This window comes from Fulmarus glacialis, unplaced genomic scaffold, assembly GCF_000690835.1.
Source record: "Fulmarus glacialis isolate BGI_N327 unplaced genomic scaffold, ASM69083v1 scaffold15904, whole genome shotgun sequence".
NCBI lineage: Eukaryota > Metazoa > Chordata > Aves > Procellariiformes > Procellariidae > Fulmarus > Fulmarus glacialis.
In genome coordinates, this window is record NW_009206237.1 from 33,238 (window position 1) to 50,747 (window position 17,510).

Sequence of the window (17,510 nt, forward strand, 5' to 3'; positions counted from 1 at the left end):
AATTGAAAATTAGTCTTGGCTATGGCTTCCTTTTCTCTTTTTCTTCTGTGCACAAGACTAGAGAACTGGTTTCTGGTATCATTTTTTCCTAAGGGAAAGATTTTGGTACAGAAATTTGTTACTTTTTTATAGTTTCTTTTCCTCATTTGCTTTCTATTCCTTTTTATGCATAGACATACCTCATGGTTTCTTGCATCTTTTTTCCCAATGGGTAGTATGTGTTCCAGAAATTTGCAACTTTTGTCTATTCCATTTTTCTTTTTTATTACATTGAAACAAAATTCACTACTTTTGAAGTGCCTTTTCCTTTTATTGTCTTCAGATGTTTGTAATCTGCTGCTCTCAGTGTTGTGTGTTTTGGGTTTTTTTTTGTTTTTGGTGGTTTGGTTTTTTTTATATTAGTACCCGTGCTATTAGAGGTCGATTGAATGAGTTTGTGTGTGTACATGCACGGTTTTAGATGCTTGTTTCGCACTGGCAAAATTGATAGGTGCAAACCTGATAGCTGATAATGTTGGGCTACTGCATAAGTAGCCTTTGCATGTGTTATTTTGTGCCTGAAAGAGATTTACGAGCACGCTCACCTTAAACAATAAATAACTTGAGTGTTGCAACATTGGAAAATAAGAAGTTAAAGATTTTAAGTTCACTGGGGATACATATGTATAATTTAACACTGTTCAGTAAGAGATGTAAATTTTGAGCTTAGATGTGTGGGAAATGTGAATTTCTGTCATTATATAGTCATAGGCATGTCTATAAAGCTATGCCAAATGATAATATTTGCATAAATATTTATATAAATATGCTATACTTGCATAGCATTTGTAAGGGTTTTGTATCTAACTTAATTTACCATTTCACAATGAGACTGAGTTGAACCAACAGCTAAGTGCTTCCAAAATGGAAAATATCATTCCCTTTCTTTGAGTTCCTCAAGTTGGGGTTTAGTGGTGCAAAGACTATGGTGTTACCTTTTACATGGAAATCAATATGCATATGAAGTGAATATGCTGTCTTTTAAGATTCAACATAGCCTATATATGTTTCTAAAGGAGATGCTGTTCCATGAACAAATAGGGGAAAAATTGATAATAGGGTGTTTTCTGATAGTTGGAAGGATTTTTCCTATCTTTTTACTAAGAAATGCTGAAATATATACTCTGAGATTAGCATAGGTCTGGCTTTGCCAAATGCTCTGTATTTTTATGCAGTCTGGATTAGTATGACCACTTAAAAACATGGCTGTTTCATTTTGTTGTTTTTTTTTGTTTTGGTTTGGTTTGGTTTTTTTTTTTTTTTAATAGTGAGCATGTAGCTCTTCATTTAAATTTGATAGGAGCTGGCAGGTGAATTAGAGAAATTTAATCTAAATTTCTAGTTTGTGTTTATATTATTTTGAACTAAAACCATAGCAATGGAATAACCTTGTAAAGTGAAAGGTGGGATTTCATAGGGTGCGAGGACAGTTACAGAAAAAGGAAAGAAGTGTAATACTTAATGTTTCTTCAAATGGGGACATGCATGTGGAATTGAAGCTCATGGTAATTGTCAGTGTATTCCCTCAAGCATGGTATTTTGCCTATGATTTTTGAAAGGATCAATCACTTTCAGCAATTTATGTAATAACTTTCCAGTGGGTGACTCTACTATTTTATTTATACTTTTTGCCTGGTTCACCAGAATGCAATACCTTTGCTCCTTGGTACAGTAAATGCACTCTGTAATATCTATTATGGTATGGTCAAAGGATAATTTATTGTCAGATAGAAAAATAGGTCAACACTAATGTCACTTGATGATCAACCCCCCCAAGTTTAATAAAACACCTCACCAGCATGCATTCTGCACAGTGCTTGATGTTTTATTAGGACTACAGTACCTTACAGTACCTAGCTATAGCGGGAGTGTAATTACTGAGCTGTCAGGGTGATAAGTGGGATTAATGGCAGCCTGGTGCACTTTAGTCTGCAGAGTGCTCAGAGAATCGGAAGATGGTATTATTATAAGAGAAAGTCTGGACTGGCATATTCATGGCACCCTCCCCTTCTCCCCAAAGCTCACATTCAAGTTTGCGTTACCCGCCCCCCCAATAGCTGACATTTTCAACAGCTATTATTTGTGAACCAGCTCAAAAAGCAAAAGAGAAATAATTTGGTAAAGATGCTTGCTAGCCACAACAGGTAATCTGTACACTGCTTATCCTGCTAGGTGCCATTCTAGTCAGTTTTGACATGAGATTGTTCTATATATAATCCACAGAGACGTATTTTATGTTAAGTGCAATTCTTTCAGTCTTGGATACAGGACTGTTGTATTTTAAAGGAAAGCACATTCAAGAAAGGGAAGAGCAAAAAGTCATAATGGAATTGTTGCCTTTTTTAAACGCGTGATTTTCCACTTCTGTTATTTCCTTACTTGCCTACACAGGCAAAATGATCATCTGAGCCCTCATAGTGTTGTATTTTGTCTAGTATCTCCTTTTTTTCTGGCTTCTAGTACTAAGACTTTGTTGTCTTTCAATCTGCTTAGAATTCTGAGAGCATCCTCTTGACTCAGTGCTCTGGCCACGTCAACCCTTTAAGGTCCCCACTGGCCTGCCTTTGCTTGTTAAGGCATTTATAACGTGTGCCTGTGAGTGGGTAGTGCTGGGCAGTGGTATATTTAACTGTCACAGCTAAACCTGCTGGTGCTCTTCTGCCAGAGCCCTCTGACATCCTGACTAGTTAAACTAGTAAACCACTATGGTGTTGAACCTGGGTTTGGCTTTATCAGATTTCCCAGCTTTTGCAGTCTTAGAGACCTGTTTTTCTTTAAATATTTCCTCTGGTACCTTTTCCCCCTGACTAGTTCTGTGAGAAAATCCAAACAGCCGCTACCACGCGTGCCTTCAAATTTTGCTGGTGCCATGGTGCCTGCAGTACCCAGCTAGATGATAATGAATAGGAAGGTGAAAGACTAATTAATCTTTTACTTCTTTTACTTAAACTGGCTTTGCCGTCTCTCTTATTCCACCCTTAATTGAAGAAAGAAAAAAAAAAAATAAAAAGAAGAAAACAAAAGCAATGTGTGTGAATGACAAAGGACGGTTTTTCACTGCAGGTATTTCAGGCATTTCATTCCTTTTAATGTGCTCTTCATTTCTTTGTGCATGTAGTCTGTAGGCCTCTTGCAGCTTTTCTGTGTTTGAAAAGATTCTGTCCCAGTCAGTTCCACAGTGTTATTATCTATCACTAAGTAACAATAATTAAGGTGGACTTGTGGAACTTATGCAAGTAGTCGTACTCAGATAATACACAAAAAACAGATTTTATTTCATTTTCCATAGATTGTTAAACCCACAATTTACATAAATTCTGTATGTTAGTAAAACAATATTGAAAGAGCATCTGGAATAACTTAATGAATTTTGAGATGACTAATAGTGTGGCATTTGACCTATGATAATCATTGATATGTAAAACTAAAAGTGTGTATACAAATGCCTTTGTGTTTTATAGAGAACCATTTTACTTCAGCTGAATTTTACCTTTTTTTGTTAGGTTTGCTTACTGCAAATTGCACAGAGTACCCTGAGGGCTCAATCCTTAGATGGGACTTGTGCAAGCAACCAGACCGGTACATCCTCATGGATGACTATGCAGGAACAGACAATAAATCTTTGCTACTTAGTATGTTTTAATATACAGTTAGGTTTTGTCATTAGGGATGACAAGAAAAGGGTCTTAGGGAAGTATGCATAGACTACTGAATTGTTTTCAGAGATCACAGACATATCACAGGAAACACGTAGAAAAGTGACTTGAAAATTTATCAGCCGTTCTTATTCTTTGGCACATACAATACAAAGTATTTCCTTCCTCTGTGGAAGTACTGTTGCTTTTGTATGTCTGATTGTCTAACATCCAGAATTTAATCCACAGTGACACTTCCAGAACTTCGTTAATAAATTCAGATTCACAGCACAGATGTTTTTCAAATAGAAAAATGAAATGGTCAGAAGTTTAGCAATCTTGGATTCCAGGGAAAAAAATTACTTCTATGTAATTAGACGTTGTTTCCTGATACTCAGACATGTGTAGTCCATATGTTTGTAACTGCACCCTACTGCCTTCCCTTGTAAAGTGAAGTCAACAGAATGTAACCAATCAGTGTTGAATGCAAGTCAATAATGATCATGTAGTGCTTTGAGGTTTTAAATAAAAATTCTATGAAAATGCTCTGTATTATTCCTTTGTGGCTTATCTTCTACCATGCTAACTTGAAAACCTTATGCTCTTGGCAGCATTTGTATTCCATGTCTCCTTGACACCTTTTATTTTATTCCTGTAGATGCTTAAAGTGTGCAGATGCCCCCTGTCAGAAGAGTTGCCCAACTAATCTGGATATCAAGTCATTCATCACAAGTATTGCAAACAAGGTAAAATCAGGCTTGCAGTAGTACATGGAAGCAGATAACAGCAGTTACTTGCAGTTCTGTTAGTGAGATTCCATTTCAAGGTTTATCTTTGTAAAGTCTTAAAAAAATAGTGTTTACAACAGATGCTTTGAAGTCCAACAGTCATCTAATTTTTAATTATTTTTGCTGCTGTTCTGTGACCATACAGATAGTGTATAGTGCAAATCTATTTCTTCATGTCACTTTTTCTATAAAGTTTTTGGTTTTGATGGTTTTCAAATATAATGATATTCAAAAAATTGAGCATTACAATGTAATTATCTAACTTGGTAGCTACCTGAGGTATTACAGTTACAAACTTTTTCTTTCATTAAAGATTTTTTTTTTTTTATTTTTTTTTTTTTAAGAAGTGGTTATAGTTTAAATTTGCTTCGGGCAGAAATTTGGCGTGAAGGTGGTTATCTCAAGGAATGTTTTCTTGTAGTTTATAGTAAGAGGCTCTGGTTAATGCAAATGTAGTCAGTCACTTAGACTATTAATAAAATACTACAGTAATAAATTGAACCCCCTCTTTGGAGGTACTGTACCTTTTCCTTTCTTAATAGGCTATTATACTATAATCATAATGAAATCTTAAAATCATTATTCTGATTAGTGGTTTACAAATGACTTTTTAACAGTCAGAAATAGAAATAAATAAAGATGACTGCAAAGTTGATATGACAAGATTAATTAGGCTGTATGGCATAGCCTAAAGACGACTGGATATTGATTGCCCCATACCTTTTAAAACTTACTTCCCATCTGTGGAATCATTAGCTGCCGTGTGATTTATTTGTCTGTATGAGCCCAACTAGACTCATAATCTACTGGGGGTGCTACAAGGATTTTCTGGCCGCATTTTATGCTCTAACGTGTCTCACTGAAAGGGCCAACGCAGGTAAAGCTGGAGTGAAGCGGGCAACAGCAGCACTGCCGTGTGCGGGTTAACAGCCACATTGTTTTACTACACTGTGTGTTGTAGGGAGGAGATGCTGGTAAATTCTGCACCTTAACAAGGAACGTTAGGATAAGAGGAGATATTAAGATACATGTATCAATTATAACGTAACTATGTGTTGATGTGGTTTACAGTAATTGGCATTATGCCCAGCATCTGCATATAGACAGTTTTCTTACATAATCTGTACCCTGTCAGTGCAGCATTTATTTTCATGAATGTAGGCATCTGTTTGCAACCATAGTATAGTATGCGGCATATTGCTGCTTATTACCTCTTCCAGACATTGTGAAGCAGGCAAACTGAACAGAGAAGGTACAAAGGAGTAATGAAACTGCTAGTCTCCATCGCATCATTGTGCTGTAGTTTGTTTAGGAAACCTAAAGCAAATTTTATGAAAGTATTTTACCAGGATGGTTTTTGCTTATTAAGGATTAGTTATGCTACTGCTTTGGGTAGGATAGGGTGATGTTGTTGAGGAAAGAAAAAGGGCCTGATTATCAAAACATAGAAGTTGGGAATAAGGAACCAGGGAAGATGGACTGCAGACTGCAACAGAAGATGTCAGAAGAAGAACTAACACCAGCAACATCCTGGAACGAAAAATTTGGTGGGTCTTTTAGACTCTGATAGCCTCAGAAATACGATGCCCCTTTGTGACTTGGCAGAAACGGTAAGTCATTTTAACAGCTGATTCATTCTGAGTTCTGTGAATCCATTACAGAGCGGAGAAAATCAAGGTGGGGTGACTGCAGAGCTTTGAGAGTTGTATTTTGGCGAAGGTATACTGGAATAGTATTAGGAAACTGCCTCAAAGGTGTGAAGTGAAGTCTGCCCTGTTGAAGCCAGTGGGTACACTCTTACAGGTTTTAATAGGGCCAGATGTAACCTGTCAGATGGTCAGTGAGGTGGATCAACCCTATGGAGTTTGGGCTGTTTGATGATAACTCTTTTAAATCATCTTGGAAGCTGCAGATGCTAGGTAAGACTCTGGTTTTGCCCTGAGCAGGTGACCTGATCACTTGCTGTTTTATCAGGAAATCCTGCTTTAGAAAAGAATTGCAGTATACTACCATTCTCTCAGGAGATTTAACATGCTTTATGGAAAAACCTAAGTATCTTAGATTACTGAAATGTACTTATAGCCTTTCTTTTTGAACCCTATCCTTATCTATCAAGAGCTTCTGTATGCACCCTGAAACTAGTTTTTATAAAAGCTATACAATGATTTTGGTAACTGCTTTACCTCATGTTGATGCCTGATAATTGCATAGACAGCAGGAAGTTTTAAAAAGTCAGGTAGTCGGTTTCTGCTAGCCAAGATGTTAGGATGGGAAATTGCATGTCTAAAATCAGCGGTGCTTCTGTGAAATCCAGTTCCAAGTGTGAGTTTACATACAGTCTTACCCTATGCTTTCTCTCCTTACCCTATTGGAAGAAATCTAATACAGCATGGTTGTGGAAGCATTTCTCTGCAACAGCTCTAATGCTGACTTTAAAAACAAACAGAAAACCAAACCAAAACAAAAAAAACAAACCCAAAAACCTAGAAGTAAGAAAAACCCACAACCAGATACACTTAGCAAATATGCTTAGCTGAAGTCACAGGCTGAGAAACAAGGCTAGGAAGTCCTGCATATTTGTGGCCTCCATGTCAATGGCTGTGCCTCCTGTAGTTTATGTACCAAGCAGCTTCTCAGGAAAATAAACAGTGCGTAGAGGGAACCCAACCTTGACTTGATGGCTGCAGTCTGCTAGGGTGAATTTTCCTTTTGATGAATTAGTTTCTGGTGCCTTTGCTGAAAATATTTCTATTACAACAAATTCTGTTCTTCAGAAAAATTCTTCTGGTTTCCTTTTTTAATAGGATTTTTTTCTAGGTATAGGTATGTACTACTGTTTTTACATTACTGCACTTTGAAACTCCTTGCTTTCTGCCAAGCAAGCAATAGATATAAGGTGGAAGTTGAGAGAGGGGTACCAAAAGTTGAAATGAATTCACCTGAAGTCATGACCCTGTCAGAGTCTGTGTTAGAGCCCACTACCGTGGCTGCTCCTGCAGCGTCCTCTCCTCTCTTTCATTCTGTTGCTGTGGTGGTTGGAGTACCTGCACCATACGCTTTTAGAGCCCATAGAAAACAAGAACGGTGTGCTTTTGAAAACCAGACTAAAACTTATAACTTAACCATTTTGAAAGTTTTTAACGGAACCAGTAAGTAGTTTTTCACTTTGTTATGCATTTGTCTAAACTTTTATTGAAATAATAATTCAGATATCATTCTGCTTGCTGAATATTTTTGTATTATTGTATTTACTTCACGAGATCAAGGATACCTTACATGTTGCTGAAAATACTTTTCAAAATGTTAAATCTTTTTTGCTGTTTTCACCTTGTAAATAAACTTTTTTTTTAAATCCAAAAGCTTATAAATGTATCTGGTAGCTTCTAGACAAAATAAATAGGTGAAGCGTAGAACATTCAGGTATTTAAGGTCAATAAATCCAGGAAATCGGGGTATGCTTTCTAGGCTTATTGAAGTCCCTCTCCTGCTTCTGAATCTTTCTTCATCACTCACTTGAGAAACTCCCTTCAGCATGTTACCCTTCTACTTGTTTAGAGGAGATTCAGTTCAATAAATTCCCTGTCCTCATCCCTGTATAAGCAGTACTGCACACAGGTATTTATTTAAACATGATTCATTGTTAATATAGAGTATTTAGATAGCAGGGTACTGAAAATGAATTACTTTGTCAGGTATTTAAGAGCTCTATTGTATGTAGTTTGTTTTGTTGGAAAACTGCTGTAGCAATCATAAAAGGTCAGGGATTCTTGTTCTCTAAAGCCTGAGGCTTTTTAGATATTTACAGGCCATGTACAATGTAGCTGTTCTGGCTGTTCTGCCATTAGACCTGAGCTCAGGAGTAGAAGAGGACAGGGGAGGAGGGGTTGTTTCTGGGTTGAGAGGGTAATTGAATTGCCAGACTCAATGAGCCTTGAGCCTCTTTGAGAAAAAGGATGTCACTTTGCTGTATTGTGTTAGCTGCTGTGACTCAGTAGAGTTTAGGCCCCGACTTCCATTCTCTTTTTCCATACAAACTGGATTACAACTCCACTTTATAAAGGTACAATCTATTCTATTCTATCTTCCCAGTCAGTGTTTCTCAGTTCATACAGACCACTTGCAATTGTGTCTCTCGGAGACCAGACTTCAAATTCATCATGCACACATTACTACTTTTGTTTCTAAACATCAGAAGATGGCAAACAAGTATTCTGACTTCCGGCTGTCCTCTCTTTAAATACAGCCTTCACAGTGCAAAGTGTATATTCGTTGTTTTATGATGCACAAGTGCCATCTTAGTTACTTCTTTCTTTAAAAAGAAAAAACACTAAGGAAAAAAAAGTGTTCAGCTACTGCAGGAGAAAGCTTCGCCCTCTACCCCTGAATGAGTACCAGGTGTGATTTTAGGATTTTATGTCCCCCTTTCCCCATGTTGGTACGTCAAAGCAAGAAGGACTTGGTAAAGTGGCACTCCAGCACCCGTCATCCTTTAGGGCTGGCGCAATCAACTGTTGTGCAGCAGCAGAAAATCCTACAGCTTCCCAGAAGCAACTCTCAGCCTGAACACTTGCAGCCTGTCCAGCTTTCCTCCTGTTAAGCAGAAGTGTGTGCCAGAGGAAGCTGCCTCTTAGAAAGCAACAGCTGCTGACATGCTCTACCTTTGTAACGTTCAGTGAGACAGTCCTGGAGCTTTTTGTTACCAGACACCTGTATGGTTGAGCAGTCGCCATGAAAAAGAACTGTTGGTGCAGTTTAGGCATGGGGATATTGAGTTGTGTTACATGGCACAGGCATAAGGACCGAGTGACTCAGCCTTTGTAGCCTGAGTCTATAATGAAGAATTGGGGGTGCAGAAGTATCTTCTGTGTTATCAGTACTCAAAAATCACACTTTGTCACTGTAGCCCTCTGTTACTAGCTCTCACATTTTTATCACAAGTCTTGCAGTAATACAATGATTCCTGACATTGATTCAACAGTTTTCTCCTTTTTCGGAAAGACCGTCTCCCATATCCCTTAATAATAAAGATAAACTGGCCTGAGCTGACATGTCAACTGTTTTCTAACAGGCTTTATAGGTGGATGTAAGCCTTCTGATGGCCAGCATTTTAAAAAACAAAAAAAACCCCAAGCCCCAATAAAGCCATGCTGCCCTCTGGATAAAAGGTTGTACCTGGACTGTGTAGAATGCTGGTAGGGAAATGGGGGGGAGAGAATTGAATGCCGGGAACAGTACAGAGAAAGTTGTGGAACACAAGGGTAAGTTTTAGGATTTCAGAGGAATGTTTAGGTTTAAGTGAAACCAAAGGAAATCTGTGGGGGTTTTTCAAGGGAGAAATTCGTTTTTTTCAAGGAAGAAATGGGAGAGGGAACAAACTGGAGTATAGAGATGGATACCAGGGGATAAGGGTGAATCTGAAGTTTGAGAGATTGAGGGAGAGTAAAGGAAAAAGCGTTTGTGGTAATATACTGGAAATGAGAAAGAAGGAAAAGTGGGTAGACAAAGGAAGGCAAGAGACAAAAAGCTGTGGGATCATTAAGAGAAAATGAAATGAAGAAAAGATTATAAGGGAGAAAGGGTGGTGAGAGACATAGGATTATGACAGGTGAGAGAAAGAGAATGATGATTTTTCTGTGCCAGAGGAACTCTGAGTAAATTAACAAAGGACATCTATATGCCATTGCAAAGACTGTAGAAAATCATGAGTCACAGTTCATATGTAAAATACTGTAAGTGGGATACTGTTAATACAATGAAGGATTGTGGAAGTCAGAAAGCTGCTAGATGATTGGTAATAATTATATACAGATATGCATCACAATTAATCTTTAAGTACTACTTTGAGGCCCCAGGTTTTTGAAAGTGCTGTTTTATTCAGCTTTCTCTGTTAATCTTAGTATATTTCAGGTCAGTAAATACAAAAAAACATTTAAAAGAAAAAGTAGTAATGGTGTTAAATTGATGCACTTGAAACAGTGACTTTTCTTGAGATGTCTGTCTGTACTTAGTGTAATGGAATGGCTGACAGCTGGTTTCAGTTGCCATAGTGTAATTATGTAGAATAGACTTTTGCGATGACACTATGTCAATTAAGGAATCTCTCACATTCTAGACTACAAAGGACAAAATGACAGTACAAGATATTTCTTCCGTTCTTTTTCATAAAAGGATAGTGACACTGTGTGAAATTACAGTCCTGTTATGATGACACAAGTCAAATGATGTGAAAGATTTCTCGATTGATTAAAAATCATCAGCATTATAATATAGAATATGTATGATTTGATAAGTTGCTGTTATGTTATGTTCGTTCTTCTTTGGAAGATATTTTTGGGGGGGGCTGACAGACTGGGGGCGTTTCTTGTTATATTTGAACTGGTGTGTGTCAATGTGAAAAATACTACTTATATAACAACGTACTTTAAATAGTGGCTCTTTGGTATGTGAAAATATTTTAATCCAATACATCTCGAGTAAATTTTAAAGCCATTGCAGAACGTGAACTAGGGTAGAAAGAGGTGATATTTTCTCATATTTTTTGCGATGTCTCCCTTTTTTTAAACTAAACCCAGATGAAAAGGAAATTACCACTTTTTTCTTATTTTCTTTTAAAGTATTCACTCTGTCCCAAAATCCTGATGAAGTCAGTGTATTCATTTTTATTACACAAAGCATAATAATGCATATTCTTCATTGTTTTTGAGAAAACCACAATATCAAAACACCCTGATGCATAATGAATTTATATAAAAAGCTCTTGAATTGAATTGAAAGAAAAGATGCTATAAGCATTTCCTGATAGTAAATGCAATTTCTTCTGGTCTCTCGATATTGATCCTATGTGTTTTAATAGGTTTTTTCCAAGTAAAAAACAGTCTCATTTGCATGCAAATTATATAATGCTTCCAAATGATACATGTGGAGATCCTCCTCTGCCTGGTTTCCGCTGATTATTGATGTCTGTTTAAGGCTTGTTTTTGCTCCCTGTGTTAGCAATGTAGGATTTATTGACATTTTGATGTAGGAAACCACAAAACATTCTATCCAGTTAGATTAATTTATTTCTATGGAAGTGCACAGGAAAAAAGATTCTATGAACAAAGGCACGAGCAGACGTTTATCTCATTTAAAAATTTAGAAACATTCTAGTTTTAGACTTGCTTCCTCTGTGACGTTTGTAAGAAACTAGCCAACTGAGTCATCTTATTATTTCAGCATCTAAAAAAATTACTCCAGACTGTTAAGGTAGCTTGCATCATTCCATGCCCTGGAGTAATTTTGTCATTTTAATGAAGCCAGCCTCCCTTTAATTCTGATCCTTTCTCACGTAGAACATGTGGTGTGTAGTTACCAGCTTGCCAGGTGTGCATCTCATGTCTATTTTGTGTGCTGCCTACTACACCCTGGTTTTGTGAAATAAAAGCAATCAATATTTTTTTATAAAATGTGAATATTCTACCTTTAATGTCACTGGTAAATGTAATGATCATTAATATATAAGTTTTCAGCTTAAAAAAAAAAGTTATGTAAGCACAAAGTGCTCGTGTAACTAAACATTTAAGATACTGTACATATACTACTCTACATATACTACAAACTCTCATTTATTACTGTAGTAACACGATAGTTTGCAGTTTTGTAACACAGTTTGTATAACACCACTTAGTGTAACTTACTAGACTATACTGTATTTCCCTGCCAGTTTTTGTCAAGTATTGGAAAACATTTTTCTAGTCATGTTTGATATGTTAGATAATAAATCAACACAGTAAAGGCAGGATAAATGATTAAATAGAATGGAAGGATGAAGAAATGAAGCAACTCAGAGCTGGGCTCCTGAAGTCCTGCCCACAGCCCAGTCTCCATGCTGGACTGTGCCCTAGGTATCAGGAAGGTTGCAGATGGGCTTGCTCTCGAGCCACTGCACAGAGTCATGGTAGCAGCACATGGCTGTATCCTTTCACTGGTAGTGGACAGCAATGGGAACAGTGGTTACACTGGTGTTCTGGAAGGTGGAAGAGGAGAGTTAGGGAACTGCAGCTCTTCTGCGAGTATGGTATAAGTTTACTAATGGTAAAATTGACACAGGGTGACTTTTTGTTGGCAGACAGAGAAACTAAGTCAGCACTAAACCTGTGCTTCCCTTTCATCTTTAGAGGTGCCCACTTTAGCACAGTTGGAGCACACGAATGAAGCAGTGCAGAAGACTTGCCCTGCTGCTCCCAAAGATAAGTGGAACACTTTGGATGTTAGGTGTGACTGTCTTTTAATTTATCATTAAAATTATTTCAGGTGTTAAGACTAGAAGTTATATACTCTTTGATACAGTTTATCTAATGTCTTAATATTTAGCATGGTAACATGTACTATATGTCTTTTGGTACTGTTATTTGAAGCGGACAGGGTTCCTCTTTTTCTCAGGTGCTACCACTATTAGTGGTAGCAGCAGCAACTCATGATCATGACAGCAACATCTCAAAACTTCCCAAATCAGGACCCTGCTTTCACATACTCCATCATGTTTCCCCCAAATTAAAAGTTCAGCAGCAGTTGGCCTTATCCCCATTAGGACATCAGTCCCAGCCGCCTCCTTACTGAACTCTGGCATGATGTTCTGAGACAGGTTTCCCTGGATATTCCCTCAATAAGCCATGATCTCAGTTCTATACCCAGAATGATCCTGGTCCTGTCTCTCTGAAGTCACTTGCTACTTTAACATACCCTGTCCTTCTGTGGCATAGCTGTGCTCAAAGTTTAGTTTGAGCTTGCAAAACAAGCAATATGTGCCAGCTGTGTTGATGCTGCCTGTAGTAGCACAGCTCAAGTGTGAGAATATACTTTACAGATATGTAATAAAATTAATTTTGAAAAGGAATAGTTTAACAGCTTTGCATTCTAGGCATAATAACTAGCTTTGTATATTGATTTTAATTACAAAGCCTAAAAATGTAGAAAATCCTTAATGAAGTTACTTAAATGGAAATACACATTGTGTAATTGTTTCCATTGAACCAAAATTGAAGATAATAAAAATAATAATCCTGGACAACACAGGAAGGGAAAGTATAATTCTCATATGTAGTGAAATACCAAACTGAACAAAAATTCTTTGAAAACCATTTTGTCTTTGAGTTAGTGAGAAAAATCCTCACTACTTGTTTGTAATTATTCCTTTAGAGTGGAAAAAAGGAATGGCTAGATGTGATCGCCTGGGGAACGGACATCTAGTGCCACTTAAGATGCTGTAGGGTATCTAGGCTGGTTTCTGACTGCTGCTTCAGAAAGATGCAGGTCTCCTGCCTTGACTGTGTCACCTCTGCTGTCTGCATGGTTATGTGTTGGGGGCATCTCCAATATAACTAGACTTCTGTGTTTTGCTGCTGAATTGAGCTTAGAGTGTCTTTACTGGCTGTTTTTAGCAGCTCTAACAATCTCTGGCATATCAAAACAGTATCATTCATCTGGAGGAGCAAAAATATCTGCTAATACGTACAACTTCCATTTAACTAATGCTCCTTTACATTGGAATAAATGGGAATTGGGGATAATAAAGTGCCTTACCAGTCACTGCAGGCAAAATGGTTGAAAGTTCTCCCAGAACAGTTGCATAAAAGGATTGCCTGTTCAGCCAGGATTAGAATTTCAAAGGATTTTAATAGTGTCTAAGAAAATCCTATGAAAGTACACCCAGGTAGCTTGTTTGCATTTCCAGGTGATGGACAGGGGCTCATGCTGTGCAGTAGACCAGCATCTGTGAGCAAAAGGTCCAGTTTACATCTACAAATACATTCGTTAAACGTTGGCATTCTCTTGGGAATCTCTAGCTGTGTCTATAACATCTGGTTTAACTTTAAGAATTTTATGTTCAGTCTTTTAATATGCCTTCAGTGAATTTGAACCTCCCAAACCAAAATCTTGTTACCCATTGCTGGTTGTATTGTCAGATCCTGACACTGCTCTTTTTATTCATAACTGGATTCTTGCTCTGTGTGGCATAGCGTTCGCTTTGAATAAACACTTCTGTGTACATTAGCGTACTTGACAGACAGTGAGTCACAGGCATTGCATAGGGTCTGCTGTGACTGAGTACTTCACGTTGTTTGAACGCTACATCTTCTGGCTGTTGTGAGTCAGCTGTCCTGGAACAGAGAGGTAAAGATATTTGTTATAACCGTTTTATGTTAGTGATGATTATTGAAGATTGGAATATGGAAGAGGTGGTGGAAGAGGAAGGACACGTATTGTTTTTTAATCTCTCAGTTATTGCTAGTTTGGAGAAAGCTGGAATGAGATCCTAGCATTAATTTCTCACTGAAGAAACTTTTGTGGAACCTCAGCCGTGTGCTAATTCTAAGGGGTATTGTATTGTCTTCTGGCCCTTAAAGGAAACTCTAGCATTAACCCATCTTCATGGACTTTCCTTGGTGGGGCTTTTAGAGGGGATGGGAGGAGTGGCAAAATGAAGAAAGAACTATAGTCTGAAATTAAGTAAACTTCTATGTTGACTGTAGAGAAGTAAAGATAGGATGTAAATGGTTTGCTTTAATTAGACCGTAATTTCATTAATGTAAATGTAATGTAAATGCACAATTGCCATCAGTAGCTCTCCCCCTCTAAATGAGACTTTAGTTCACTCCTGGCATTTCCTCTGATGCTTCCTTTTAAGAGAATTATCCAGTCTAAAAAAAACAACCGGGGGTTGTTTTCTCATGGCATCAGGCGCTGGGAGCTTGCTAATGTCCATTCCTTAGATTTTTCTTATGGAAAGAAATCTTGCTAGGTCTCATCTATCAGGAAGCTGTTCCTTTTCTGAAGATGTGTGCTGAATATTAAGAACCTGTGAAGTTGTACATAACTTCTTTAATCAGTTCCCTGGTTTGCTCTTGAGGGAAACAGGAAAATAAGTGTTTGCCCTGATCAGTGTGTGGTTGAGGAAAAAGAGTTCAAAAAAGAATTCAGTAGTGCAGTATCTACAGGTAGCTACATAGGAAACCTTCTCCTCTTCTTATCACAGGTCTGGGACAATTGGAACTACTGATCTGGTGTGAAGGACAGGCATATCTGCACAGATGTGTAAAATAAGCTTTTCATTCCTTTTGTCATAGAGAACTGATAATCTAACTGGCACTTTCTGGTCAGACCTCCAACAAGAGTTACAACTCAGCTACTGCCCAATTGACCTAGAAATGGAGAAAGTATTTACAAGTACATAATGTAGGCACAGTAGTTTTTGAACGTAGATTTGTTAAGCCACTAAAAATTCTACAACCACCTCAGACTGAAGATGTTTTTAACTATTTTGCAAGCTAAAAAGAAAAGTTTTATCTTTGCATAATCGACAATTTTGCTTTCTTCCCAGTGTCCTTGACATAATGCTGTATAACATTTTAGTACATTTAAATAATGTCAGTGTTATTTAATATATTTATATATTATTCTATTTTTTGTATTTTCTCTTGAATTTTTGAACTTTTGCTTCCTTGGTATGTGACTATCTTTTTTTCCTTTCCTTTTTTTTTATTTTCCTTTTTCCTTCAGAACTACTATGGAGCTGCCAAAATGATTCTTTCTGACAATCCACTTGGCCTGACATGTGGAATGGTGTGTCCAACATCAGATCTCTGTGTTGGTGGCTGCAATTTGTATGCCACTGAGGAGGGACCAATTAATATTGGTGGATTGCAGCAGTTTGCTACTGAGGTAGGTAGGACTTGCAAATGTCTTAAATTCTTTGTATGTACCAATGAATATTGTCTAAGTGCCTTTGTTAATAATCTGTTTAAAAAAAAGTTGGTACTAATACAATAAAGGTGTAGGAAGTTAGAATAATTATCCTTTTTCTTACAGCACATTCAGAATCTTAGAAATGCTTTCATAATGCGATACTTTATAGGAACATAAGGAAGATTATTTGTGAACAAGATGACTCTTTAGAAACACCAGTAGTTGAGACAATTTCTTTTATAATGAAAGATTTATCCAAGTGAGGTGAAATTGTGGATGTTACTGAAGTAGGCTGCATAGGGAGAAAGATCAAATGCACTTGCATCTGTAACTGCATGTTAAGGAGATATAGAACTGTTCTGGGCATAGGGTAGATCCTATAGCAGAATCAATGTGCATTTGTACTGGCTTTGGGGCAAAGGAAAAGTTTCAGATGATTTAGACTTTTTACTGTCCTGTTTTGCCAAAACTAAGTAAATAAGTAGTTTCAGGTTGACCTGAAATATATGTCTATGTACATCTATGTAGATAGATACAGATGCAGACACATGTGTGTATGTGTAAATTTATTAGTTCATAAAGGCATGTATATATTTTGGTTACTGAAGCAAAGGTTGTTACTTGCCGCTTGATGCTAGGAAGTCTTCTCAAGGGTTTCTGTTGAGATGCATGTGTATTATTTGTGACTGTATAGTTTCAATGCTCCAATTTCCATCTGAAAAAAGATGGAGGCTTCTGCTCATTTGTTAATTTTCTTTGAGGGCATGGAGAATTTGTACCCAACTAATGGTCTCAGCTGGCACCTCATCTGATGTGTCTGAAGTATCTTTGGGTAAAAATTGTGATTTTAGTCTCTGTAAAAGTGAGGAAGTTGTGGCTGTATGAAAAAAGGCATATGCATGTGTTAAGATTGCACATCTCCATACAGTCCTCAACTAATGAGCATGTCCCTCTTCTCTACCTTGAGCCATTTGGCTGATCGTGTTTACAAAGATACAGTGAAATTCCAGTCGCCTTTACAAAGCCTGAGAAAAAAACCTTTGTAGGACAGACCAAAATAGAAATGCGAATCAAACTGGAAGTAACAGATATGTCTGTAAGGCCAATTTTTTTCCTCTGCTGTCATTCACAGACTTCACACCCTCTTCTCAATGGCTGTGGGTCATGATTCGATGAGCAAATGTTGCTACCTGCTGCAGGTTTTCTCTTTTTATCTATTTGTATCCTTCCTTTCTTCTCTCCAGGAGACTTGTAAAGCTTCTGGAGCATCTGCTAAACTTCTCTGCTAGCTGTTGCTGAACCTTCTCTCCCCTCTGTCATTTAA

General features: G+C 37.4%; 1 protein-coding gene across 1 annotated transcript in view; it reads left to right on the forward strand.

The window, feature by feature from the left end:
* Positions 1-4,332: 4,332 nt before the first annotated feature.
* Positions 4,333-17,510, forward strand: part of LOC104075248 (dihydropyrimidine dehydrogenase [NADP(+)]-like) — a gene marked incomplete at its 5' end in the record, with an annotated part of 82,805 nt that continues 69,627 nt past the window's right edge. The window contains 2 exons of the mRNA XM_009575684.1: positions 4,333-4,420; positions 16,001-16,162. Coding sequence (XP_009573979.1) covers positions 4,333-4,420; positions 16,001-16,162 — 250 coding nt within the window. The remainder of the gene's footprint in view (positions 4,421-16,000; positions 16,163-17,510) is intronic.